Here is a 27,515-nt window from a genome sequence, read left to right as displayed (position 1 = left end):
AGCTGAATTTTTTGGAAGGCTTAATTAATTATGAGAAGACATAAAAATGCACATTGTCCTATTGTTAAGAACTATTCAGTTCAATCTGCTTATCATGAGTCTTTAAGACATGAAACAGTGGATGAATAACCTTTTTGACTTGTACATACTTTACTAAGTTTCTAAAAGTATGGTGGTAAAATGCCAATATTTTGAAAACTCTGCCACATGAATAAACAGAAGTAAATTCTACTATGCCCCCTAATCATGTTACCATAAATATGTTTTGTAATACACTTTAATACTTTGAGTTAGATGTGTTTCTGAATTTTCATGGCAACACATGGGGGAACAACTAAGTTAGACATAAAAATAATGATAGAATAGTATCATCCAATAATCTGAAAATTTGAGAATTTTAATTAATTAATTACACAAAACACATGTTCACACATACATGGAATATTTATTTGCTGTAGAGGTATTCCTCAGAAAAACTTTCAACACAGCTGCACTACTTTTCCCTTCAGAGAGGTATGTGTGTCCAAAGGATAAAAAAAATCTGCTTGTACTTATTATTAAATCTACAAATTATTAGACTTTTTATATTTAAAAAATGTTTTTTATAACTTTAACTCACTAAAGGTATTGAAATCATAAACTCCAGAACATTTATATTGTCCTGTCATTGTAATGACATACAGCTGACGTTATACATATAAACAAAGAAAATAAAATAAACAAAGAAAAATACATTGAAAAAATATATACAAGGTAAAGAGAATAGTAACAACAGAACCTTATGGGGGAAATTAGCAGTGTAAATACTATAAATAATTTGTAAAACAAGGCCTAATTTTACACCCATGAGAAAATGAAGAGATCCTCTTTTCGCTAACCAACTGGCACTCGCTGATGGCTGCATACAAACTGTCAGTGGGGTTCTGTGTTGGTTTTATTGCCATTGCTCATCAAAGGAAAATTATTTTTAAAATGAAAGCTGAGGGCTTTCAGTCTTCTTAGACTCCTGATCCTTCCCAACTGCAGACAGTTGATTTGGAATGGTTTCTTACCCTAAGCATTAATCATCCTCAGCAGCTAGACTCAACTGGCTGGCCATATAAACTCAATCACAGTGATCAATGTCTGACAGCCACCTTACTCTCATTTATCCCTCACTAGTCTTAGAAGGGTCCCAACAGAGTAATTAGTAGATTCATATACTGAACCGTGATCTACACTTAACATTTAGATCAGTCACACTTCTGAGCGCAATAGGTAAACCGACCTACCCCTGTGTTTGGGAAGACCTACCCCTGTGTTTGGGGGGAGGGATAGCTCAGTGGTTTGACCATTGGCCTGCTAAAGCCAGGGTTGTGAGTTCAATCCTTGAGAAGGCCACTTAGGGATCTGGGGCAAAAATTGGTCCGGCTAGTGAAGGCTGGGGGCTGGACTTGATGACCTTTCAAGGTCCCTTCCAGTTCTAGGAGATTGGTATATCTCCAATTATTACCTAATTCTTCCAGCTACCACTGCTAGGGCAGGCAGATTACCTATGTCAATGGAAAAACTGCTTCTGTCAATGTAGGAAGCCTCTACTCTATGGTGATCCAGCAGCATAGCTGGAGAGCTGCCACTGTAGCACCCATAGCATAGACATGCCCTCACTCAGAAACCTAAGATTCCATTCCTACCTAGCTCACAGCTGGATAGGAACTTGCCCTGCCTACCTTAAACTTTACTGCTGGACTGGAATAGCCCTTTCAACTGTTTCCCCAGCACATGTTCTTTGGGTGTGAAAGTGACCCTAGTAGATGCCCCTGAACCAAATCTTGTGCTACAAACTTATGTGGTCTCAGGAATTATTTGAATCACATCCTCTGGTTGGAAAGTGACTCTCAGTAGTAGTATTAATTATTTGTATTGCAATAATGCCTAAAGATAATGGCCCCATTGTAGTAGGCATTGCACAAACATGACAAAAAGATGGTTTGATCTAGCTAGCCAAGGAGCTTAGACTCTAAGGGCACATTGCAATCAGAAATGAGACTGCAGCAAGCATAGACATACTTGAGGTAGCTTTGATCTAACTAGGTTGTATAACAATAGCACTGAAGCTGTAGCAGTACAGGCTAGCAGCTAAACTGCATACCCAAGGTCCCCAACAGGATTGTACAGCCCATGCTGCTGTGGCTGCATTGCTATTGTAATTTGAGCTAGCTAGATCAAAGCTAACTCGGGTATGTCTACACGTGCTGCAGTCACACTTCTGCTTGCAGTGTAGACATACCCTCACTATAGGATGAGAAACAACAGGTGGATACACCAAAGAGATTGGGGGAAGTGGAGAGCACAAGGAATCAATGAGATGAGATGAAACTGACAAGCAGCATTCGCAGCAAACCAGTGGCTGAGTTCTCAGTTCATGGCAAATAGATCTTTCTCCTTCTTTTCTGAACCCCGGTGGGGTGGTTGTGGGTTAGTGTTTGGGGAAGAAATTTTGCTAATCTACAGTTGTTAGTGCTTTGAAATGTATGTAAATGTACTGAGGCTACATTGCATTTATAGCTTTCAAGATGTTGTTGATATAACAGACTGACAAGTTCCTGCAATATCCTGAAGGAACTTTATTGAACTAAGCTAGACCTTATTGAAATAGGTGAATACCTTTGGGGTCCACTGTATTAAGATGTAACTGTGTCTGTATTACTGTGGAATTGTATGCGTTTCCATGGAAGGATAAATAAGAGAACAGCAGCTGGTAATTAGGCACATTCACTCAGGTTGTAATATCTCCAGAGAGACACCATCACTAGTTTGAACCTCCACTAGTTCAAACTGGACTCTCCAGGGACCAACAGACAAAAAAGATTTTTGGATAAATAGCCTGATTTTCAACCAGCTTCAGGGCCTTCTTCCTGATCCAGAAAACAGACAGGACCTCTGGTAGGGTTGGAAGGACTGGCCCTAGTGAGCTTGTTCTGAGCTGAAGCTGTGATGAACTTGTAACCAAATCCGTTGGGTAGGGGGATGGAAGAACTGCTCCTGTCAGAATCCATGTTAGGGTGAACTCTGGGAAGCTTAGTAGCATGTGTGTAGTGTCTTTTATTGTTTTAATGCTTTCTCTGTAATGATTTTTACTGTAAGAATAAAGTGAGCTGTCATAGGAAGTGCTGTGTGGTATCTTGTAACTGTAGCAATTACACCTGCTAACTGTCTCAGAGGAGAAAGCAAGCAGGTGTCCTCGGGCAACCTGTCTGTGCTGGGAACAACACAGTAAAGGCAGGGAACTGTGCAGCCTTGGAAATACCCCAGTCAGAAGGGAGAGAGATGCAGCAAGCCTGAGACTAGGTGCCCTTGCTGGGTCACTGAGGGGAAGTACAGGTGCAGTTGCCCTGAACTGTGACAATTGAACCCTGGGTCTTACATTAATTGGCTGAGTGAGTGCTAAGAGGTTTTTTTACAGACCCAACCCCTGGTTAATGAGCATCCAGAACTGGAGACCCCATCTGATTCAATATAGGCACATTCTCCAGAACCCTTTACTGCCAACCTGCAAGAGAGAATGAAAGAAACTGTTACCTTGAAATTTACCATCAAATAATTCCACTGAACAAGGGAACCCTCTGGTGGTAAAACAATCTCTTGAGAGACCCCAGTGTTTCACCCTAATTCCCTACATGACATTTATTGCAAAGAGGAAGATGGGCATTTACTTAATATAAAAGAGTTTATGTATTTAATTTCCAGACAGAAAGCTTAATTAACATGGAGTTACTACTAATTTCAGCAAATACCATTTTACAAGAATTCTGTAACAAACTAAATATCTGGAAATTCACAGTTACTGTTACACTTCTTAAAAAGCTGTGGGGCTGAATCTCCTCCTCACTCATGCTACTTTTACACTGGTGCAATTCCACTGACTTCAGTGGAGTTACACCAGTGCAAGTGACTGCAGAAGCAGATCCTGAGAACACAAAAACTCTCCAGTTCAGGTCTCCCACACAAGTTTTCCTTAACCTTTACAACGTCTTCTTTCATTTTTGATCTATGACATGAATAGCCTGGGTTTGCAATCAGCACATTGGGCTATTTATATATGGGTATTCCTCCATTCCTGTCTGACAGCCCCAAGGAGGTGTTTCTGGGTGCTTGCTCATCTGCCCAGATGGGTCATTTAAGGGGAATTCCTTTTCCTGTTCAGCACAAGTGTATGGGTTCTCAGAGAGACAGGGGGTGGTCTGGGATGTGATGTCATCAATATGCAGATGCTACACAAAGTCTTTCCTCATGTGTCCCAAATGGTGCACACTCCTTTGGTTTTTCCAATGTCTGGCTGAGCTTGGGACTAGAGTGAGCAAAATGGCTAATAGTCGGGTAAAATGGAGACAATAATAGAAGGATGCATTGGGATGCTTCAGGGTATTGGGGGGATGGGTTCCACACCATTACGGAGGGAATCTGTCACTATTTGTCAAAGAGGATTACAGCCTGGGGGTGATTATAGATCCCCATTTGCTACTGGGAATCTGACACACCTCAAGAACCTCAAAGTATTGTTTTCATCTGCAGCTGGGTAGGCTGTGCCCCATTTTTCTCAGATGTGACCCTTTTCACAGTTCTCCAGACACCTGTGACCTCCAGACTGGATAAATGCATTGAGCTGTTTGTGGGGCTACCCATGAATGCTTTATGTTAGTTAGGACAGCTGCAGAAATGGAAATCAGTACACCATAATACACCAATCCTTTGTTACTAGGATATTACCCAAAAGCTCACTATTTGCTTTTGGGTAATATTTTAGCTGTTGACTCTATGACTAAAGCCCTTTATGGCTTGAGTCCTGGCCAGTGTTCCCTCTCATTTTTCCCACACATGTGCAGAATTAATTTTGTTATGTGCACAAATATGGAGGTGATGTGTGACATCATCCATATTGGTACACATAAAAAATGTCATGTGGCGGGGGTGGGGCCGAGAGGGTACAGTGTGTGGGAGTGGGGATCAGGGCTAGGGCAGAAGGTTGGGAGTGAGGGCTCCGGCTCGGGGTGCTGGCTCAGCAGTGGGGCTGGGGATGCGGGATTTGGGATGCAGCCTGCTATGGGGCTATGGCGGGGAGAGAGGACTCCTCCCAGCTCTCTCTCCCGACAGCAGCACCTGGGCTGCGGGGGGGAAAGGAGCCTCTCCCCACCACGGGAGGTCCGATCTGGGTTAGGGTTGGGGCCAGGGGAGGGACACCCCTCCCCTGGCTGCAGCAGGTCTGAGCCGGAGCTGGGTTGGGGGTGGGCGCCTCTCCTCCACCTATGACAGGTCAGGGCCAGGGGAGAGGCGCCTGCCCCCCCCAGCTGCAGCAGATCTGGGGATGGGTTGGGGCTGCAGCAGGTCCGCAGCTGGCTTGGGGCCGGGGCAGGGGCGCTTCTCCCCACCACGGCAGGTCCAGGGTTGGGGGAGAGTCATTTCTCCACGCCGCAGCCCTGAGCACCTGCGCAGCCGCGCAGCTCAGAGGGAACTTGGGACCTGGCTACCTAACAGCTCGCCCTTCTCCTCACCTGCAGTTACACAGAAATGGAAATCAAGTCACACAGTCACACTAACAGTCTCCAGAATTAAACATCAGGTGGTTGGTTAGGTTTGCCAACTTTCTAATTGCACAAAACTGAACACCCTTGTCCAGCCCCTACCCTGTCCCTCCCCCAAGGCCTGCCCTTTCTCTGAGGCCCCACCTCCCACTCTCTCCCTCCCTCTCCCTCCAACACTCACTCTCCCCCACCCTCACTCACTTTCACTGGGTTGGGATGCAGGAGGGGATGAGGGCTCCAGCTGGGGGAGCGGGCTCTGGGGTGGGGCCGGGATGAGGGGTTTGTAGTAGAGGACGGGTCTCCGCACTGGAGGCAAGAGGGTTGAAGTCCGGGACCAGTATCAGGGCTGGGCAGGAGGTTGGGGTGTGGGAGGGGGTGCAGGCTCTGGGGTGGGGCCAGGGATGAGGGGTTTGGGGTTCAGGGTTTTGGGGCTAGGGCCAAGGGTTTTGGAGCACGGGAGTGGGCTCAGGGCTGGGGAAGGGGTTTAGGGTGTGGGCTCTGGAAGGGAGTTAGTGTGCAGAAGGTCCAACCTGAGGCCAAGGGTTGGGGTGCAGGTGGGGGTTTGGGCTCCAGCTGGGCAGCACTTACCTCAGGCAGCTCCTGGTTAGCGGTGCAGCAGGGCTAAGGCAGGCTCCCTGCCTGCCCTGGCGCCATGTGGCTCCTAGAAGCGGCTGACACATCTGCCTCCCAGGTGCAGGGACGGCCAGTCAGCTCTGTGCAGTGCTCTAACATAACCTGCACTCTGAGATGCCGCCCCTCCAGCTCCCATTGGCAGCAGTTCCTAGCGAATGGGAGCTACAGAGCCGGTGCTTGGGGCAGTGGCAGCATGCGGAGCCTTCCTGATCACAGCTGTGCCTAGGGGCCGCAGGGAAATGCTGGCTGCTTCTGGGAGCCAGGGCAGGCAGGGAGCCTGCCTTAGCCATGCTACACTGCTAAAGATGAGCCAGCTGAGGTACGTGCTGCCCAACATGATATTTTTCTGTCTTATTATCTATCCCTTTTTTAATGATTCCCAACATTCTGTTTGCCTTTTTGACTGCCACTGCACATTGAGTGGATGTTTCCAGAGAACTATCCACAATGACTCCAAGATCTCTTTCTTGAGTGGTAACAGCTCATTTAGACCCCATCATTTTATATGTATAGTAGGGACTATATTTTGCCATGTGCATTACTTTGCATTTAGCAACACTGAATTTCATCTGCTATTTTGTTGCCTACTCACCCAGTTTTGTGAGACTCCTTTGTAACTATTTGCAGTCTGCTTTGGACTTAACTATTTTGAGTAGTCTTGTATCAGCTGCAAATTTTGCCACCTCACTTTTTACCCCTTTTCCCAAATGGTGAAGCATTGCTTAGGCAAGTAACTCCACCTGCACTCTTACCCTACACAGCTCTCTACATGCCCAAGCAGTTCCTTCCTTGTCTACACTGCCATCTTTAGCAGTGTCCCACTACCAGTGACTTTCCCTGCCACAGGGAGAGTCTCCAGCAGGAGGAAAATTCAATGGTGGGGAAAGGCACTGGGGAAAAGCTCCAGTAAAAGGGATTCCCTGCCATAATGAAAGACCCTGGCAAAAGTGAAAGGCTCTAATAAAGGGGGAGCAGTGGGGAAGGCTCCTGCAAGTCCCCGCTGCCAAAGCCTTTCTCCACTGCCACCCCCCAACCAGAGCTTTTCACGGCTGTGTGTGACTGCACACCACCACAGGGCGGACACAGCCTGATTTTCCCCGGCAGCATGCAGCTACACACACCCTACACACTGCCACCAGTGGTGTGCCGTGGAGATGTACCTTAAGATATGCTGTCTGCTTCTGCTGCCTTGGCCTTCTCTCCTTGGTCCCCTTCAGATCATTCCAAAAATTCTGCTTATTCCAGGGACCCTTCATTAACCCTTCTGTTATCATGTATCCAGGGCAATACAAGTCAATATCAACTTACAGATTTCTATCCAATGGAGTCCTGTTTACCCAATGGAATTCTTCTCCTGTCTTGTGAAGTCCAATCCACGGATCTTGCTTTGTTATTTTCATTATAAAGTTCTGTAGGAAAAAAAACCACAAGGAGCAATCTTTGTCCCAGACTAGAAAATGAAAGGATGATCTTTCCCTTCTCCCAGACAACTATGGTTTAATGTACCAGTCTTTCACCTCTTGAGAGCTGACATCAAAATCATAAGTGTGGATCCTGTGATATCCACATAAAGTTGCATCCGACGAAGTGGGTATTCACCCACGAAAGCTCATGCTCCCAAACGTATGTTAGTCTATAAGGTGCCACAAGACTCTTTGCTGCTTTCACATAAAGAAAAGCACCCCAAAATTCAGCCTGATTGGAAGTCTTTGCTCAAAAGACTGCCATAGACTAATATTAAGCATTTACATTGAGCCATGGAGGCGCTCTGACACTGTAGTGACGTATAGAGTCTACTATAAGAACCTGGATGAACATAGACAATTATTAAGTATACACATAGACGCAGGAGCACAGGACTGTACAAAATAGAGAATAAGTTATGTCCCTGTGCTGAACAGCTGCAGTGTGACATCAACAGAACAGTGGATAACAGTTTAAGGAAAGCAGGTTGGAGAAATCATTGGTATAGAGACCAGAAGAAGGATTCCTGGATGAAGTAGGTTTTATAGAGGGAAGTGAATGAAGAGAGAGGAATTGTTCCAAGCGTTGGAAGCAAGAAAACAGATGGTGCCAAACCAAGCATGGAAGAAGATGAAGGGAGCAGTGAGGCAACAAGACTGGAAGGAGCATACAGAGCAAGGTGGGAAGTAGGAGTAAATGAGAGCAGAGATACAGTCAGCAGCCAGATTATAGAGAGTCTTGAAAGTGAAAATAAGGAGCTTCAGTACAGTGCAAAGTTTCCTGTAGTGAAGGTGTAGGGTGGGAGTATGTACTGCCCATCTAGGAGCCACCGCACACCCAGGTGCAGTCTGGACAGAGTGGAGACAAAGGGAAGCAAACATCTGTGGTGGCTAGGGCCAGTGTGACCCTTAGCACAACTAAGTGCAGCTGAAAAGCCTACTCTAATTCAGAACAGACCTTCCTGGGTTGGTTCTGTGCAGCTTTGCAACATGGAGCTGCCCAGAACCCACAGAGCAGCTTGTTCTCTGCAGACTTCCCTTTTGCCCCCAGTATGACCACTATGCTGAGATTAGGGATGGGGGCTCTGCAGTGCTCCCTTCAGCTGAGGCAATTCTCTTCTGGCTGGCTATGGAGCTTTTTTGGGCCCTGTGTACTGCTGCAGCTCCATTTAAGGGACAGACCAGGGAAAGGAGAGAATCTCTTCCTATATCTCAGAGCTGGGCTGGAGTGGGACCACTTCTAACATCCCAGCACTGAAATTTAAAATTCAAGAGAAATGGCAAATCTCAGTGGAAGAGAATTGTTACCTCACTCTCAACCTGGGGCTAACACAAGTATCCAGGCTAGTTGTCCTTGGTGGGTCCTGGTAACTCGGACAGCATTTATGTCTGGTTACAGATAAGAAAGATGGGACATTGTTTTCACAGACAGTCGCCCCAAACACCAGCATTTGTGAATCTGGTCAATCCAAAGGTTAAATGAGGCATTCCATGGGCAACTTCTAAAACATTAACTACCAGGGTTGAAGATGGCAGCTCCAGAGGAGTTCTATTCATTCCCTCTGGGGCACCTGGCACTGGCCACTGTCAGAAGACAGGATACTGGGCTAGATGGATCTTTGGTCTGACCCAGAACATGGCCATTCTTATGTTCATGTATTTCTGTGCACTGCGCCTTTTCACACTCCTTGCACTGGATTTACAGCAATTCAGATGAGAGAGCAGAATGAGAGAGAAGGGAATCACATAGATCCCAGGAGATGGGAGGGGGTGAAACTATCATATGTCATTCCCTTACCAGTTCCTGCTGGTTTTCAATTACGGTTAGGGAGCTGTTGTGTGAGGAACAAAAGCTCTGACTGGAGTCCCAGTCCTTTTCTGTCTCAGATAAGTAGTAACATTTCCTTTGGTGGTACAGCCAGTCGGCAGGGCATGGTTCTGGAGGAGGAGAGCCTGAAGAACCTTTCCCTGGTGAGCTATTTACTGCTAAAAAACAACAATAAACCATCACATTTCTGCCAGTCAGATCTCTCAGAGCAGGCTTCCTGGAGCTATCTAACTCAGCCCTGGATAGAATATCAAGGAGGTCATCTAGTCCAACCCCCTGCTCAAAGCAGGACCAATCCCCAGACAGATTTTTGCCCCAGATCCCTAAATGGCCTCCTCAAGGATTGAGCTCATAACCCTGGGTTTAGCAGGCCAATGCCCAAACCACTGAGTTATCTCCTCCCCTATAGACAAGACCTCAGAACATTTGAAAATATTACAGTAAATCAAATATAACATTGGGCTGAGATTTAAATTTAATGAACTTGTATTATTTATATGTTTCCTAGACGGTGCTAGATGCTGAACAACCTCATAAAATAGACCTGGTCTAAAGAGATTACAGTCTAATTATACCCACGAGACAGTTTGTGAAAGCAACAGACCAAATTACCAAATTAAAAAATAATCTCCCCAACCTCTGATAATTTCAGTGTTCGACTGAGCCAGCCTTGACTGTTATGCCAGAGCAGCATTTTTTGGCAGTCTCATCAGTTTCTGCATTAATTTAGCTTTCATTTTTTTTAAAGAGTCAGGGCCAGAAATTAAAGAGTCAGGGCCACGGAAATCTGCCTGAGAACTGAAGGAGTGTTTTCGTGAATCTGGAAATAGACAAGTTCGCTCATTCACAAGTCACATGTAAACCAGGACTACATATGGCCATTTCTACTGCTATGGGTTTCATCCAGAGGTGAAAGTAAGCCGGTATCGCCTGGTACAGCATACCGGCAAGAGCCAGTACGCCGTGCCGGACCAGACCAGCTGGTGATTTAAAGGGCCCAGGGCTCCCTGCAGCAGCCGGAGCCCCAGGCTCTTTAAATCGCTTCCTGAGCCTTGCTGCCAGAGCCCTGGGGCAGTGATTTAAAGGGCCCAGGGCTCCACTGTGGCAGCGGTGGGAGGCCTGGGCCCTTTAAATTGCCCCTGAGCTCGGGGCCTTTAAATCTTGATTTAAAGAGCCTGGGAAATTTAAAGACCCTACCGCTTCTGACTGAGGCCACGGCCCCTGCTCAGGACTCCAGAGTACCAGTAAGTCCTTTAAGTTACATTCACCCCTGGTTTCACCTCTCCAGTCTTGAAACTGAGTCTTAAAATGAAGTGTCTCTCTCAAGGAACACCTATTCTACTCTCAGATAATCGGAGTTATGAACAAGCTAAATTTGGTTTTGGTTTCTATATGAAAATCTGGAGTTCTCTTGACTGTAGAGGTAAATAATACTTTATTTTAAAATTACTTAAATACTTACCAAGGTGAATACACAAGATCACAACTATAACAACAGCAAGAATCCCTGTAGTGCACCTCCAGAGCCAGATATTTGAGCAGAGCCCTGAAAACAATCATGTAATTATAAGTTTGAGAACATTAAAAGAAATCCATGTACTAGAATGGGGTTTAGGATGCAATGACTGGTTGTGGTCTTTAAACTAGTCCCAAAGCACATGAAAAGAAGGATAGGAGCAGAGCTGGAGATCTGGAAAAGTTGACAGTTAACCTAGCAAAGCCCAGCTGTAGAAATTTCTGCATTCAACAACCACAATGAAAAAACAACAAAAGGCTACTGAAACTAGGAGAAGAAAAGACTAAACATCCACTACAAACAACTGTGTGCAATGCCAGTACTCAGCACTCATAAGAATAGCGACAGAGAGAGAGATGGAACATGAGGAGAGGGGACTGAGCTGAGAGAGAAGAGAGAGGAATAAAAAGATTAAGGAGCAGAGCTTATGGATAAGACATTGAAAGTTTCATGATGTGTGTAAGGGAACTAGGGACTGACATTGTTTATTGCCCTCTGAGCCCAGAACTTCTGCTGCTGGAATGTCCAATCTCCTCCCACAAAGACTCCCTCTCTTTCCCCCACTCCCTGCCACCAACTTCAAGAGACTGAGCTCTATTTGCTACCAGGAGGGACCCAACTATCTGTCTGTTGTAGTTTGCTGTTTCAAATCCCAAGGGGCTAGTGGACAGGGGACCAAGTACTTCCAGGAAACTGCTCCCCCAGGGAGAGTGCAAAACAAACAAGGTTGAGAATGAGTGTTAGATGGGGGTATTTCTTGCTCTTTTCTCTGCTGCTTCATGCAGTTTCTGTGCTATTTTACACTTTGCTGCTCTGGCTGGAAAGTTCTCTGCTGTTCCTCTGTGCCCAGAGCACAAAGAGGCATAATTATTTTGCATTTATACAACAAGTACTCCTGGGGGAATTCTGCACCACTGCAGAATTTTGCAGAAATTAATGTTGTGCACACAGAATTTCCTTTTTTTCCCCCCACAGAAATGGGCGGCAGAGATGTTGGCTACCATTAGGGGCCACTGAATCTGGCAGAGTTCAGCTCACAAATAGAAGACAAGACTCGGGGAGGGAACTGGAAGGTTCCCAGCACACCCCAAAGGCAGGCGGCATGGGCGTGCAGGAAAATCCTTGCAACCCCAGGACTAAGCATGAGGCTGTTTCTCCCTCTGGATCCCTGGGCTGGGGGGGAAGATAGGGTGTGAGTGTCTGGGCTGGGGTGGGGGGCACATCTGGGCTCTAGGGGGTAGGGGGAGTTTGTGTCTGGGTTGGGGATGGGGGGCCTTGCAGCTGGCCTCTGGGGCATAGAGGGTGTGAGTTTCTGGCCACCAGGCTGGGCTCTGGGGGGCAGGGGGCAGAGAAAAAGGAACTTGGTTGTCATAGGAGTTTCTTTAACTCTCTAATCCTGGGGGAAATTTTGTGTGTGTCTATATTGTTACAAACAACCTTGCTGACAAGTATTTTTTAAATAAATTACCAAAATAGTTGGAAGTGGCATGATTATATAGTGTTATTTTGACAAATAAAATTTACAGAATTTTAAAATATTATGCGCAGAATTTTTAATTTTTTGGCACAGAATTTCCCCAGGAGTAAACAAGGCAAGTGTACGTAATGCCTTAAGCTTACGATTGGAAAAGATACAGAGCCAGATCCGCTAGTATAAATCAGTGTAGCTCCATTCTAGTCACTGGAGCTACCCAAAGCAGGTGGGCATCTGTCCCACAGCATCTTTCCAAAGCTGAGCTAAACAGAGCTGAGCTGAGATTCTGTGGGAACCAGTTACAGACTGTGAGATGTATAGTATTGCCCATTGCAGGAGGGAGGCAGAGCAACTCCAGCAGGGGTCACATATGGAACTACATGGGGCTCTCTCCACTAGGCTCTCCTGGTTACGTTAAGTAAGGCACCACTCAGTGCATTAGATCAGAGCACAGTGGGAAAAGGGCCATTACATGTGTAACTTCCTCCTGCTGTCACGACAGTGTGGAAGTTTTATACCTGCAGTCTGAGCCAGGCAGCACTTCCTATCCATCCCTCACGCTGCCCCTGAAATGGCCAATTGGGCTTTCTGATGGGAAGCCTCATACAGTGGGGAGACGTGGAGCATCCCAGCAGACCCAGCCCAGCACATGCAGCATCTTTGGGCAATAGTTACACAGACCCTTTTTACACAGACCGATGCAATTGGCTGCACGGCTCAACATGTGCAGAGGGACGCGGTGGTCTGGTCTACACTACAGAGTTAAGTCAACGACCTAACCCTGTAAGCATCTACACTAAAATGTAGCTCCCACCAATGTAAGTTGTCCACTACATCACCTTAATAACTCCACCTCCAGGAGAGGCATAGTGCTTAGGTTGATGTAGTTAGGGCAATGCAGTGTCTGTGCAGACACTGTGTTACTTGCATCATCTGCTGGCTGTCAGCGCGGTGCTGGGCTCACAGCTGGAGCCCTCTGTCCCCAGGGGCTGACAGCCTGAGCCAGAGAGGAAATGAGAAATAACAGCAGTTATAAAACTGACAATGTCAATTTCACTGCTGGTAGGTTTCCTGCCTGCAGATGGGCTCCCAGGGCTGCTGCTGCAGTGTGGAGAACCTGTCAGCCCCCAGAATCCTATCTCCAGCTGGAAACTCGCAGGCCGGCTGCTGTGTTGCAGGGAACCTGCTAGCTGCACACTCCAGCTGTGTGAGCCCCATGCCAAGCCCACAGCTCAGGCTGTCCCCAGGGTCAGGGAGTCCAGCTATGATTGCCTCACAATGCCCCACTTCAGTGAGTAGACACACTCCTGCTGAGGACACGCACCACAGACAGAAGAAGCAAAGGAGTGTGGATGTGGTGGCTGTAGGTCGACTTAACTTAAGTCATCATAGGCCTTGGCTACACTGGCGCTTTACAGCGCCGCAACTTTCTCTCTCAGGGGTGTGAAAAAACACCCCCCTGAGCGCAGCAAGTTACAGCTGTAAAGCGCCAGTGTAAACAGTGCCCCAGCGCTGGGAGCATGGCCCCCAGCACTGTAAGCTCGCTCCCAGCTCTGGCCCCCCCGACCACACTCGCACTTCAAGGCGCTGCCATAGGGTAGCCATACCCTTAATTCTGTAGTGCAGGCAAGGCCGGTTTTATCTGCTGCCCCCTGGTGGGAGGAGGTCCCAGACTTCCCTTACATCGCAGTCACGGGATTTCCCAGAAACAGGGTGGGGCCGGGCAGGCTCTGGCCCTCTGCCCTCAAGGGGGGCCTGGCTCCCTCAGGGAAATCCACGGGGAAGTGTCTGTCCTGATGTACATGAGTACAGACCCAGGGCACCAGCCATTGTAATTTTCATAGGCGGCAGGTTTGTATAATTTTTGGTGGGGCCCAAAATGGTGCCCCCCCCCCCCCCCGCTCCCACCCTGTAAGCTGATATAAAATGAAGCTACAACGCGTCAGTGCCACAAGATTACAAGGGTCAATTAAAAGTGGAAAGTCAGAAGCAGCACTTGCCTACTTCAATATACAGTATTATATTTTGTTGCACCTGTTGTGATGAAGTGGGAATGTTCTTAATATTTTCTCTGAATACTATGTGGGTGCCTCAGTTTCCCCTGCAAGATGCCAACTGAAGGTGTTGGGGACAAAGAGATCAGGTGGCCTCCTTGTCCGGAAGAGACACAGAGGCCAGAGGAGGGAGTGTCAGTTTGGAGCTGGCTGGGGAAATGGGGAGAGACTCAGAACTTGGTTCTGGGCTCCCCACCCCGCAAGATGGACCTGACAGAGGGGTTCTGTTTTCTGTACCAACAAGCTCTGTTTAAACTGTGTTCCCGTCATCTAATAAACCTTCTGTTTTACTGTCTGGCTGAGAGTCACATCTGACTGTGGAATTGGGGTGCAGGGACCTCTGGCTGCCCCAGGACCCCGCCTGGGCGGACTCACTGCGGAAAGTGCATGGTGTGGAAGGGCATGCTGAATGCTCTGAGGTCAGACCCAGGAAGGTGTAAGCTTCTTGCCCTGGAGACAGTCTGCTCAGAGAGGAGGCTCCCCCAGAGTGCTGACTGGCTTTGAAGGAGTGGTTCCAGAGCATCCCAGCATCCCCTTCCACCCCATGCACTTCCCAGAAGTCCGCAAAGGCACTAACACTCCCTCCTCTGGCCTTTGTCAAGAAGGCTAACAGCATTCTGGGCTGTATAAGTAGGGGCATTGCCAGCAGATCGAGGGACATGATCATTCTCCTCTATTGAACATTGTTGAGGCCTCATCTAGAGTACTACGTGCAGGTTTGGGCCCCACATTGCAAGAAGGATGTGGAAAAATTGGAAAATCCAGTGGAGGGCAACAAAAATGATTAGGGGGTTGGAGCACATGACTTCTGAGGAGAGGCTGAAGGAACTGGGATGGTTTAGTCTGCAGAAGAGAAGAATGAGGGAGGATTTGATAGCTGCTTTCAACTACCTGATAGGGGGTTACAAAGAGGATGGATCTAGACTGTTCTCAGTGGTAGCAGAGGTCAGAACAAGGAGTAATGGTCTGAAGTTGCAGTGGGGGAGGTTTAGGTTGGATATTAAGAAAAACTTTTTCACTAGGAGGGTGGTGAAACACTGGAATGGGTTACCTAGGGAGGTGGTGGAATCTCCTTCCTTAGAGGTTTTTAAGGCCCGGCTTGACAAAGCCCTGGCTGGGATGATTTAGTTGAGTTTGATCCTGCTTTGAGCATGAGGTTGGACTAGATGACCTCCTGAGGCCCCTTCCAACCCTGATATTCTATTATACTCTAAACTGACCATCAAATTTAAGTTGCGTGTTTTTCCCGTCAGGTGAGGACTCTGGGGCAGGGCTGGGGATAAGGAACTTGGGGTGCAGACAGGCTGCCCCAGGGCTAGGGCCAAAGAGGACTCCCCTCCACCCTCCCTGGCAGCAGCAAGCTCCAGGGGAGGGACCCCTCCTCTCCCCCGCAGTTCACTGCACATGCTCCTAGGTCCCTCTCAGGTCCAGAAAGCCCACTCGCCTCCCCTATGGTGGGTACCGAGGGGGGAGGTTGCCATCACGTGTGGCCTCCCCTGCTGCCACTGGGGATGGGGCTTCCCCTTGCCCAGCATGGTGCAGGAGAGGGGACTGCAGGGTGGTAGCTGGGGAGGGGCACAGTATCACAAAATTCACCTAAGCCCCAGCTGCACAGGTCTAGGAAGCTCCCCTCCCCAGTGGTGTAGCCAGGTTCTAACATAAGGGGGAGCAAACACGTAAAAAAAGATGCCAGCCAACATATCCAATTACTAATCAGGTAGTTCTATAACAGGCTGCCCTGGACCCCATCACCCCCTGAAGCACAAGGTAGGGGTAGGCACCACCATGTTGTGCAACAAACACTTGACAAAATTACTGGACTTAGTGACGGACAATGCGGGCAGGTGGGTATTATGTCATTCAATCATTCAACCCATAAAATTGCACACATTTTGCCTTAGTGAAATTAAATATCCAGAGAATTACTGGGCCTGTGAGATTACCAGGGCTTGCTCACCTGTGGCTCCCGCTCCCCGTGCTGTGGAGGCACAGCCAGGCAGGTCTGCAGCTGCAGGTAGGCACCCTGCCTCAGGTGCAGCTCCCGTGGGCCCTGATAGCCACTAGACTGGGAGCCTCCCGGACAATGGAATGGGCTGGACTGGGGGGCGGAAGGCAAAGGGGGAGATTGTAGGGAGCTTTGGAGGAGGGGAGGCAGTGGAGGAGGGGAGTGGTCTGGCACAAAGGGGAGGGCTCTCTGGAGAGGAGTGACAGGGGCACAGGGGTCATTGGGAGTCTCTCGAGGGGGCAGAGGTTGTGTGGGTCTCTGTGGGGCAGGGGCTGTGATGGGCAAAGCCAGCTGCAACCTGGGTCTGCTCTGCGGGGGGTGTTGCTCTAGTCCCCTCAGGAAGCTCCCCCCATCCTGTGTATTTTATACCAGCCCCGGGGTGCCCATTGCTGCTCCTTTCCCCCCACGGCTCCATCTGTCTGTCCCCACAACCTCCCAGCTGTGTCCGTCTGTCTGTCCTCACTACCCCTGGCTGTGTCCTTGTGTCTGTCTGTCCCACAACCCCGGCTGTGTCTGGCTGGCTGTCCCCACCCCCGACTGTGTCTGTCTGTCCCCACCCCAGCTGTGTCTGTCTGTCCCCACCAACGCCCCCAGCTGTGTCTTTGTGTCTGTCTGTCCCCACCCCCAGCTGTGTCTGTCTGTCCCCACCAACGCCCCCAGCTGTGTCTTTGTGTCTGTCTGTCCCCTCCCCCCCAGCTGTGTCTGTTTGTCCCCACCACCGCCCCCCCAGCTGTGTCTTTGTGTCTGTCTGTCCCCCCCCCCCCAGCAGTGTCTGTCGGTCCCCACCAACGCCCCCCCAGCTGTGTCTTTGTGTCTGTCTGTCCCCACCCCCAGCTGTGTCTGTCTGTCCCCACCAACGCCCCCCCAGCTGTGTCTTTGTGTCTGTCTGTCCCCACCCCCCCAGCTGTGTCTGTCTGTCCCCACCAACGCCCCCAGCTGTGTCTTTGTGTCTGTCTGTCCCCACCCCGCCCCAGCTGTGTCTGTCTGTCCCCACCAACGCCCCCCCAGCTGTGTCTGTCTGTCCCCACCCCCCCAGCTGTGTCTGTCTGTCCGCACCAACGCCCCCCCAGCGGTGTCGTTGTGTCTGTCTGTCCCCACCCCCAGCTGTGTCTGTCTGTCCCCACCAATGCCCCCAGCTGTGTCTTTGTGTCTGTCTGTCCCCACCCCCAGCTGTGTCTGTCTGTCCCCACCAACGCCCCCAGCTGTGTCTTTGTGTCTGTCTGTCCCCACCCCAGCTGTGTCTGTCTGTCCCCACCAACGCCCCCCCAGCTGGGGCGGTGTGTCTGTCTGTCCCCACCCCCAGCTGTGTCTGTCTGTCCCCACCAACGCCCCCAGCTGTGTCTTTGTGTCTGTCTGTCCCACCCCCAGCTGTGTCTGTCTGTCCCCACCAACGCCCCCCCAGCTGTGTCTTTGTGTCTGTCTGTCCCCACCAAACCCCCCTCCCCGGCTGTTTCTCTGGCTCAGGCTGCCCCCAGAGCTCACCGGCTGAGTCTGTCCGATAGGGACAGACCCTGCTGCTGCTCGGCTCAGGGCTCAGACGCTGCTGGTGGCTCGCTCCCCCTCCCTGCTGTGGAGGCGTGGTCAGGCAGCTCTGGCACCGCCCCCGGCAGCTCCCATTGGCTGGGGTTCCCGGCCAATGGGCTGTGAGCCCTGTCGCTGCTGGAGCCTCTGCCGGGAGCTGCTGCTGCAGTGAGAGCGCCCGGCATGGCAGCGCGGGGACCCCTGAAAGCACAGGGCCTGGGGCCCAAACACTGCTGGAGCTGGGCCCACCTTTAGGATTATTGGTGGGGCCTGGGCCCCACGGGCCCATAGAACTCGCCGCCCATGAGTACTGGGATTCCCCGTCTCAGGGGCTGCGCGCTCCCTGGCCCGCTAGGATCCTCTCGGGGCAGCCCTGGCTGCTGCTCCCACACGGCTCAGGATTATTTTCCCTGTCCGGGCTGGGCTCGGGCCGGGGCAGCCCATTCACTAGCCCCTTCATTACCTCCAGGGCATGGGCTGGGCTCTTCACCTGCCGCTACAGCGGGTTGTGCGGGATCCGCCTGAGCCCTTCCCCAAAGGAGCCGCCTCCCCGCCCACACAGGTCCGCCCGCCCCCACTTCATTCCGCTGGTGCTGGACTCGCTGGAGCTGCTCCCAGCAAGGGGATGAGCCCATCCTTTGCCCGGTCCCTCCCCGCGCCATTGGACATTGCTCTGTCTCCAGCACTGTCCCCTCCTCCAGCGCCGCCCCACTGCGGCCGGAGAAGCAGAGGGGGCCCCAAGCGGCTGCTGCAGACCCCGGCGGTTGGCTCCCGCAGGCATATTTACCTGGGAGGCACCCAGGGGAAGCGGGGGGCGACCCCCCTCCTATTACTGCGTCTCCCCTGCTTCGGCTCATTTAGCCTAGTTTCCGCTTTCCTGCCTCCTTCTGCATGGCGTCCTCAGGGCAGAGGCCAGGGGGCGGATACTAGTGGATAAGGGAAGCTGGAGTACTGATCATTCAAATACAGTGAAAATATATGAAACATGGAGCAGGGCTGCGTCCCGCATCCCAACTGCAAGCGCTTTGGGGGAAGGGGCTTCCTAGCTACTCTCACAACTCTGCACACAAAGGAGGGATCGTAGCTGTAAAACCCTGGGGTCCTGTAAATTCTGACATGGGCCCTTCACCTCCGGCACCGGTAGTTTCTCAACCGGTGTATGGGGGAATGGTGATCTGCCTCTCGAAGAGCTGGGAAGCTTGGTCAGTGAGTGTATATGAAGCACTCTGAAGCCAAGACACCTTATGTAAACGTTCAGTGTTGTTGTCTCACCTGGAAACGGAACTGAAGTTGGATATAAACACCATCTTGGGTTGATGGTCCATCTCCCTATGGCAATGGAACAGGACGCATGGCGAGGAGGTCCCCCAATGAGATGGTCAGTTCTTAGGTGTGAAAGAGACAGGAAAAGCATGTTAATTAAAATCGTGATGTTACTATATCGTGGAGAGTCACAAATGTAATTGGGGGCGGAGAAACAAAGAGCTGCAGAGAAGTTAGAATATGCTGTGCATTACAGGTCCCCTGCCCTGCGCTCCTCCAGTGCAGGGCCATCTGCTCCTGCTGTGTAAATTGACCTTAGTCTGAGACAGAACAAGACCAAGGACCCTCTTCCCCCCAAGCAAATAACACTGCCCTCCCAAAGTACTTATATCAACCCCATCACCTCTAGTGATTTCAAACATCCTCTCCCCCCACCCAATTTTTTCTGTTTGTCTAATTTGGATTGTAAGCTCTTGTGGGGCAGGGACCAGCCACTTTCATTTTTCTAAAGCAATAAGCACACTATAGTAATAAGAATTAGAAATCTGCTGCATGATAGCTCTGAAAGGAAGGGCCTCACCCTGCTCAGAACCTAAAGAGCAACTTAAGTTGGGACCAAGTACTGTGCGGTGTACTCGGGGTTCCAGCCAAGGGAGACAGTGGAACAGAAGCAGGGATAAGAATTAGGCTACGGAGGGAATTCTTGCTGCCCTTCCCATTGCTTTGCAGTGAACTTTTGGGTTGTTTTATGCTGTACAACCCTAAAGAGGGACGTTTCTGTTTTCATTAGTGCCCATAATGCCAAATTACTGTAATAATGTAACATTTATGCAGCACTGTAAATATACACGTGGAAAATTTTCATACAAGTACAGTACCCGCTATTTCCACTGTGAACAATATCAGATACTGTATACAACAGAAGAGGAGTTTGAGGATTAATCCAAGTGGCTTTTGTGGAAGAGAAGCATTTATATCAGAGAAACGCAGAGCATCAGCAAAGACTCAACAATAACTAAACAGAAACCATTATATAAATGTACCAGGAGAAAGGACTATATCTACATGCAACAGTATAATGCTATTAGTGGCTTGGACAACAAACCCCAAATACCTCTTGATTTGTTGGTCATGGCGAGAAAGTGCTTTGAGTAGTTTTGTGAGTGGTTACTGGTTTAAAGATGTAAAGTGTTGCCAAGGTGTATGAAGAACAACATAAACGATTAATACTATAAGTGGGTGTAAATATAAACTGACTTGCTGTTTACTTTAGGCTTTGCTGCTGCAGCAGCTGGTGCTGAGCTGAGCCACAGATGGGGAGCCATAGACAGGCTAGGAGACCACAGAACGAGTCTGGGAGGAGGCATGGATGTAGATGTAGATGACTAGAAGGGACATATACTGGGGAACATAGAGAGGTGGCAAGGAGCTGTGTGCACTCCCTGGCCTCAGAACATGGGGACTCTTTGGAAAGCTGGAGCAGGGGACAGGGCAGGGAACTCAAGTCCGTAGAAGAGTGAGGATGGATTGTAGAGGCAGAGGATAGATGGCATGATCAAGGGAGAATTAAGGGTTGTCCTGGATATTGGAGGAGGCATGGACTGAGGTACATACAGGGTCAGGTTAGGGCATTTACTGGGGGTGATAGAGAGGTGCATATAAAATACACTGATTTCAGTGAAATAGCCCCAAATCACCAGCCAATACACTGAAGCTGTGTGCAGCATAAACAGCCTGGGGAACTACACCTTCTCCAACCCTTTGTCTCCGCATTTTGTGCCTTTAAAGGCTGAAAAACAATCCTTTAAAGGTGACTGGATCTGCTACAATCTAGAAAGTTCCCCTGTTACTAAGAACAGAGAAATAATTGGTTATTTCCCCACTAAATGGGACTGTGCAAAACCAGTGGGCAGTGGAGTTACTGACTCAAAATCATTCACCATGCACAGAAATCCTCCCAACTGTCACCAGCCACTAGCACACAGGGCAGCCTCAGCTTGATCACTTTCTTTTGTTTAAAAAGAAAAACACTGAAACCCCATAATGTCTCCAATACTGAATCATTAGACTCTTCAGCCTGATACCAGTAATGATAACCCCAAGGGGCTTCCTATAATGGTGCCCTGAGCTAACCAAGAGCTTGGACTTTCAGCTTCACAGATTATTTTATCCCAGGCACCTGTCAAGGCAGCCTCTCCTTGTTATCAGAGTAAGCAGTGAGGCCCTGCAGGCCAGGTGTTCAAATGCTCCCCCCTCCCCCATAAAGGAGGGAGAGCAGAGGGTGAAGCTGTAACTATTGGTTTGAGATAAGATTGGACCAGTCAGATTGAATATTCATGGAATAATAATATTTAATGGGCTTTAGAGAAGAGAGGAGGGGTGGATTAACCTCTGGATGCCTGGGCCTGAGGGAGCACTGTATGCTTTGGGAGTTCCTCTCCTAGAAACAAGTCAAGACAGCCATAAATGGAAATTGCCTGAGTGTCCTGTATTTTAAGTGGAAGCTACACTACCGAGTCTGTCAGTGGCCAAAGAATTCATCCCTCCTCCCGTGCAGAGCCCAGTACATGGACTGCAAGCGGGGAGTTTTTTCACTCCCACACCACCCCTGTTTGCTGACATCAGGATGAGCCCCCAACACTGGTTAGCCCTGAGTGCAGCCCTTGTGCCCTGGTTAGCCCTTGTGCCTAGCTGCCCAAGGGCCTTATGGGCCCTATGTCAGTTGTGGAATAGCCAGGGCTAAGGATGACCCTGGCTATATCTTCTTCTACCCCTGTAATGCCCCCTGCACTGAGGGCACTTGCAGAGAGAGTGTCAGCTCTGTGCCTGCCAGAGAGGCCCTTTACTGTGTTTTGTCCACAGTAGGGAGGAGGTTGGGGGTTTGGCCATTTGGCTTTACAGCCTCTTTGCACCTGCTGGCACAAAAGGCTGCAGGGTAACCGAATCAGGCCCCTCTGAGCAATGCAGGGCAGGGAAATATCAGACATTCCATGAGGTGTCACTCACGCTAACAGACATCTCCAGGCTCCTGGGGGGATGAAGCACCAGTGTCCTTGGCACCTACAAGAAAACATGGGTGGAGATTTTTTAAAGACTCTGGAGCAGCCTGAGAGGAACAAGGAACAAGCTGGCATCTCTCAACTAAATGAAGGGGGAGGATTCAGAGCCTGGAATTTACCTGGTAAAGATTCTTGAACACATGGGAATTGGGGGCTCAGCTTCAGAGGCAGAAGAGATCTGCATGTACGAAGGGAAAGGGGTTTGTTAGGGACTGAAAGTAACTTGTGTCTCACAGTCCACGAACCCCATCTTGCATTCTCATATGTGTGCTCCTTGTTCAGTTGATTAAGGCTTGTAAAATGAGGCACGAAAGACTCTTTGTTCACCTAGGAAATAGCCTGTTTTCCTCTCCTTGAAATGTGCCTGAGTATTCGCAAAACGAGTCACTCTTCTGGGACATCAGAGCAGAGCTGCCCGTATGTATGGCCCAGTCTAACATTGTGCTGAGTACTTTGTGCAAGTTGCTGTGTGTCCTCAGCTCCCATAGAAAGTCATTGCAGTTGAAGGTGCTGAGTAGAGTTGGTCAGAAAAAGGGAAAGAATTAATCTCACAAAAATTTCATTTCCCCCCAAGGGTTTGATTTTTTCATGAAACTTTCTATTGAAACTTTTCCCATATTCTCAAAAGAAAATTAAAAATGATAGGAAAAGAAAACAGGATTTCAGCCATTTTAAAAACAAAAATGACCAAAGAAAGAGGAAAATAGTTCACCAACAGCCAAAAACAGAAAACACTCAAAAAGCCCAAAAAGAATGAAAAAAATCAAAAATGTCTTTGTGAACACTTTCTATGAAAAAGAAGGACATTTTTCAGTGAAAAACTTTTCATTGTAAACATTTTGATGAACTTTAGCGCTGAGCACCTTACAGATTTGGTCCACATGCTCTAATATTTTGAACCCTGGCTTGTCCAATCAATTAGGTTCCAGCCACAACCTTTTTATTCATTTATTTATTTTTAGAAACCAACGTTATCCACCAATGTTTTATCTGAGAAGAAATAGCTGCATATTATTAGTGCAGGGCAAAAGTGCAACAGACTAGATCACAGCAGTCCCTTCTGGCCTGATAACGGATCTGTAAACATGCTTGAGGCATAAGTGGGCACTTACGTCCTGATCCAGCTCCAACAGCATTCAATGGGAAGACTCCAGCAGTTTTTGGTTTGGGCTCTGAGCTCAGTGAAGATGTTGACTTTCTGATACTGATGGGTATTTTTGGAAATTCTGGTTGGTTGTTATATGCTAGTCCACTATCTATATGAGTGTTACTATCCTGGAGTACAATCCAACTCCTATTGAAATCACTGGGAGTCTTTGCATTGACTGCAGTGAGAGTTGGATCAGGTTCAGGGGTGAAAGTAGGTCGTTACAGGCCAGTACAGGGTACTGGTAAGAAGCTGGTACCGGCCCACACGCAGCCGACAGCGCTTTAATGTCGCTCACAATTTTGCACCCCCTGTTGGCGGGGAAGGGGGCCAAAGGGGCAGCGACGTAAAAGCACTGCGGCAGCACTTTAACACCGTTGCCCCTTTTGCCCCCCCAGGCCACTGACAGAGGGTGGACAAAAGGGGCAGCTGCCCTGGTGCCGGTGATTTAAAAGGGCCCAGGGCTCCAGCTGCTGCCACAGTAGCAGTGGCCAGAGCCCCGGGCCCTTTTAAATCGCAGCCAGAGCACTGGGCAGCATGGGCCAGGCCACGCAGATAGGTTGGCTGGGGGAGACTGACTCCCAGCCCCAGCCCTTCCACCCTAGGCCCCATCCTGGTAAGTGTTTAATATTACTTTCACCCCGGAACAGGTTATAATGATACTGTATCTTGTCATGTTACTTCTTAAATTTTAGAAGGTTACTAATCATCAGTATCCCCACTGTCACAGCCTGCTCCTTGATTTGCATTTGTAAGAGATCAATTATACTTATGAAACAACCTCCCAAACAAAACCTACCCTATGCCATAAGAGCTCTTTTTCTAAATGCAAGGAAGATATTAAAGGTTATTTTCACTCTCATGCTACTGTCTGTCCCTCAGATATCACTGGTACTCAGTGCTGGTTTTATATTTTATGTTCAGTAGGACAAATATATATGATCAGTCTCTTTTCTTAGTATTTGTAAAAGAAAATATGTTCCTGGTCCTGGGCCTATTGTTATTGTTTTGTAACACTATAAATCTGCACGATGTTTTAGTGACATAAGGAAAACAAGATCCCTGCACCAAAAAAACTTCAAATCTTAGGCCTCAGGGCTGCAAATGTTTATGCACATATTTAACTTTAAGCATGTGAGTACTCCTACCGCATTCCATGGGGCTGGCTCACATAAGTAAGCATGGGCAGGATTGGGGCCTTAAACAATGACAGATGAAACAGAGGGATGGGAAGCAGGAGGCTGCGACATAAAATCATGCAATGTGAATTAGCTAGCAGATGCTCTGTTCTGGTTAGCAGAATTTAGAACCATTAAAAAGTCAGTGTCCTTAGAAGCATTTGAAAGTAACATTGAAAATATCTGATGCAGCAAATTAAGGGCCAGATCCTGTGAGATGCTGAGCATCGCCACATCCCAAAGAAGCCATTAAGAATTGAGGGTGCACCTCAGAGAATCGGATTCTGTGTGTCAAAACAGATAAACCTCAGAGCTACAGAGAAAGTGTATAAAGCCCTAGCATCTGGAAAGCAGTTCCCCTACAGCAGAGGCCAGCAACCTTTTGGAAGTGGTGTGCCAAGTCTTCATTTATTCAGTCTGATTTAAGGTTTCGTGTGCCAGTAATACATTTTAACATTTTTAGAAGATCTCTTTTAGAAGTCTATAATATATAACTAAACTATTGTTGTATGTAAAGTAAATAAGGTTTTTTAAATGTTTAAGAAGCTTAATTTAAAATTAAATTCAAACACAGAGCCCCCTGGACCATTGGCCAGGGCCCGGGCACTGTGCGTGCCACTGAAAATCAGCTCATGTGCCGCCTTCGGCACACGTGCCATAGGTTGCCTACCCCTGCCCTACAGTATTGTGTGAGACACAGCTGGGCAAGTGTTCCAGCTGTACTGTGACCTGGCGTTTAAATACTGTTAATGATTCCAACATTCATTATTATTGTTACTTATTTCTCTTTAGCACTCAGAAGTATGCGAGGTGCTTAACAGAAGACATGCTCCCCTCTCAGATCAAGGACAATCTCACTGGTAGATGTTAAATATGTGATTCACAGATTTCCAGGCCAAAAGGGACCATTCTGATTCTGTAGCAGTCTGATCTCCTGTATAACACAGGCCAAAGAACTTCCTAGAATCATCCCTGGAACAGATCCTTTAGAAAAACATCTGCCTTGATTTAAAAATGGTCAGTGATGGAGAATCTACTATGCCCCTTGGTGAGAGTGAGGGTAAAAAGAAATAGGGAGAGGATGGGGTGAGGAAGAACAGGAGATATAGCAATACAATGACATGGAGAAGATGAAGATAAATAAAATTAAAATAACATAATAAAAATCAGTGAGAGAGAGAGAGATAAGATATCAGGGGCAGGATCCTCAGCTGATATAAGAGGACACAGCTCATCTGACTTCCTTTATACCAGCTGAGGATCTGGCTCTAGATACAGACTAGATGTATTTGGCAGGGGTGACCAAACTTACTGGCCCTCTGAGCCACATGCGACAATCTTCAGAAGTTCGAGATCCAGGGCAGACCTGCCAGGGGCCGGGAGTTGGGACTTCAGTCCTGCGGGAGGCCCCTGACAGGGCTGGGGCTGAAGCTCTGCCCCGCTCCTCCTGAAGCCCCGAGCCCTGGAAGGAGCACTCCGCAGAGCTGAAGCCCCAAGACCCGCTTCCTCAATGGGCAGAAGCCCCTATTGTACCACCCCGCTGCAAGGCAGAGGTCTCAAGCTCCACTACCCCCAGTCTGGAAGATGAAGAATGGGCGGGGGCTCCACAAGCCACACTTTAACAGTAAGAGCCACAGTTTGGCCACCCCTGCTATATGGGGCTCCAACATTTCCACCTTCCCGGGGTAGTACAGTATTTTCCTTAAGGCTGATCAGCCTGAAGAGCTACTCACAGTTTGAAGATTTTGCAGCCAAGAGCCCAGTGAGGTTTCTTGTTCTGTGAGTCAGAGTCACAGTCAGAGTCATAGCCAGGTGAACCTGGCCTCCATACTGGTGACCCTGGTCGGTACATTTTCTAAGGAGATATCTGTAGCCTGTGCATCTGCACCAGAAAACAGCTTAATGGTTGGGGTCAGGGGCGGCTCTAGAGCCCAGCGGGGCAAGCACCCGCCTGGGGCGGCCATTTCCCAGGGGGGCGGCAGGCTGGGCCGGTGGACCTGCCGCAGTCATGCCTGCGGGAGGTCTACCGGAGCCCCGGGACGACCGGACCTGCCGCAGGCATGACTGCGGACGGTTCGCTGGTTCCGCGGCTCGGCTGGACCTCCCGCAGGCATGACTGCGGCAGCTCAACCGGAGCCGCCGGACCAGCGAACCGCCCGCAGCTGCGGGAGGTCCAGCTGAGCTGCGCGACCAGCGGACCCTCCGCAGTCATGCCCGCGGGAGGTCCGCTGCTCCCGCGGCTCCGGGGCGCCTCCCGTGCATGACTGCTTGGGGCGGCCAAATTTGTAGAGCCGCCCCTGGTTGGGGTGGAATGAGGCTGCACAGTTGCCTCATCAGCCAATGCCATCATCTGCTACATGTCCCAGGAAGCCAGACCTCAGTCATAGCGAAGATCAGAACCAGTTTCCTAGTTTGCACTGGAAATTTTGGAACATAGTGAACAGGATGAACAAAGCGCAACATCAAGCTGATGTCCAGATCACATACATTAGAGTGGATAAAGTTCCCATTAACACAACAATATTCAAAATGAGAGTGAGCTAACAAGCATGCGGGGATGCACATGCATGAATGCAGACACATTGATCTGCAGCTGCTCAAAACTCTTGCACCCCACTGCGATCTAAATTCCTATGCTCCCTAAACATTTGATCAGTACATATTGGATCTCCCACAATCCACATCTCCTGAACAGTTATACAAAGGTACAAATATTAAAAGGTAAATCCCTCATCCCAAATTCTTCTTGCACTAGGATGACCCCTCTCCTCCAAAATAAAATGCCCTTTCAGAAGCTGAGATTCATCCCCAAC

General features: G+C 48.9%; 1 protein-coding gene across 3 annotated transcripts; it reads right to left on the bottom strand.

Moving 5' to 3' along the window:
• Window positions 1–2,471: 2,471 nt before the first annotated feature.
• LOC120396751 (C-type lectin domain family 2 member L-like) lies at window positions 2,472–26,597 on the bottom strand. Of its 3 annotated transcripts, none has more exons than XM_039521798.1 (7): window positions 26,436–26,597; window positions 22,325–22,378; window positions 19,328–19,440; window positions 10,948–11,031; window positions 9,456–9,643; window positions 7,503–7,603; window positions 2,472–3,532 (listed from the first exon to the last, which is right to left on the bottom strand). In XM_039521798.1, exons 1-7 carry the CDS (start codon window positions 26,552–26,554, stop codon window positions 3,427–3,429), a joined length of 765 nt encoding a protein of 254 aa, XP_039377732.1. In that variant the 5' UTR covers window positions 26,555–26,597; the 3' UTR covers window positions 2,472–3,426. The 3 variants fall into 3 exon arrangements, with proteins under 3 accessions (XP_039377732.1, XP_039377737.1, XP_039377748.1); XM_039521803.1 differs by having other exon boundaries at window positions 9,456–9,640; XM_039521814.1 differs by lacking the exon at window positions 22,325–22,378 and having other exon boundaries at window positions 26,436–26,595.
• Between the last annotated feature and the right edge of the window lie 918 nt (window positions 26,598–27,515).

Source organism: Mauremys reevesii, linkage group 1 (genome assembly GCF_016161935.1).
Source record: "Mauremys reevesii isolate NIE-2019 linkage group 1, ASM1616193v1, whole genome shotgun sequence".
NCBI classification, from domain to species: Eukaryota; Metazoa; Chordata; order Testudines; family Geoemydidae; genus Mauremys; species Mauremys reevesii.
Note: the sequence above shows the minus strand (reverse complement) of the source record. Positions and strands in the feature narration are given on the sequence as shown.

Bases quoted from the DNA above. Each gene is read 5' to 3' on its own strand.
- LOC120396751 (XM_039521798.1), bottom strand. From the start codon at position 26,554: ATGTACCGACCAGGGTCACCAGTATGGAGGCCAGGTTCACCTGGCTAT. The intron at 19,441-22,324 runs GTGAGTGACACC...TTCACACCTAAG, and splicing joins GCCTGGAGATGTCTGTTAGC to AACTGACCATCTCATTGGGG. The intron at 9,644-10,947 runs GTAAGTATTTAA...GTTGTTTTTTAG, and splicing joins GATCTTGTGTATTCACCTTG to CAGTAAATAGCTCACCAGGG.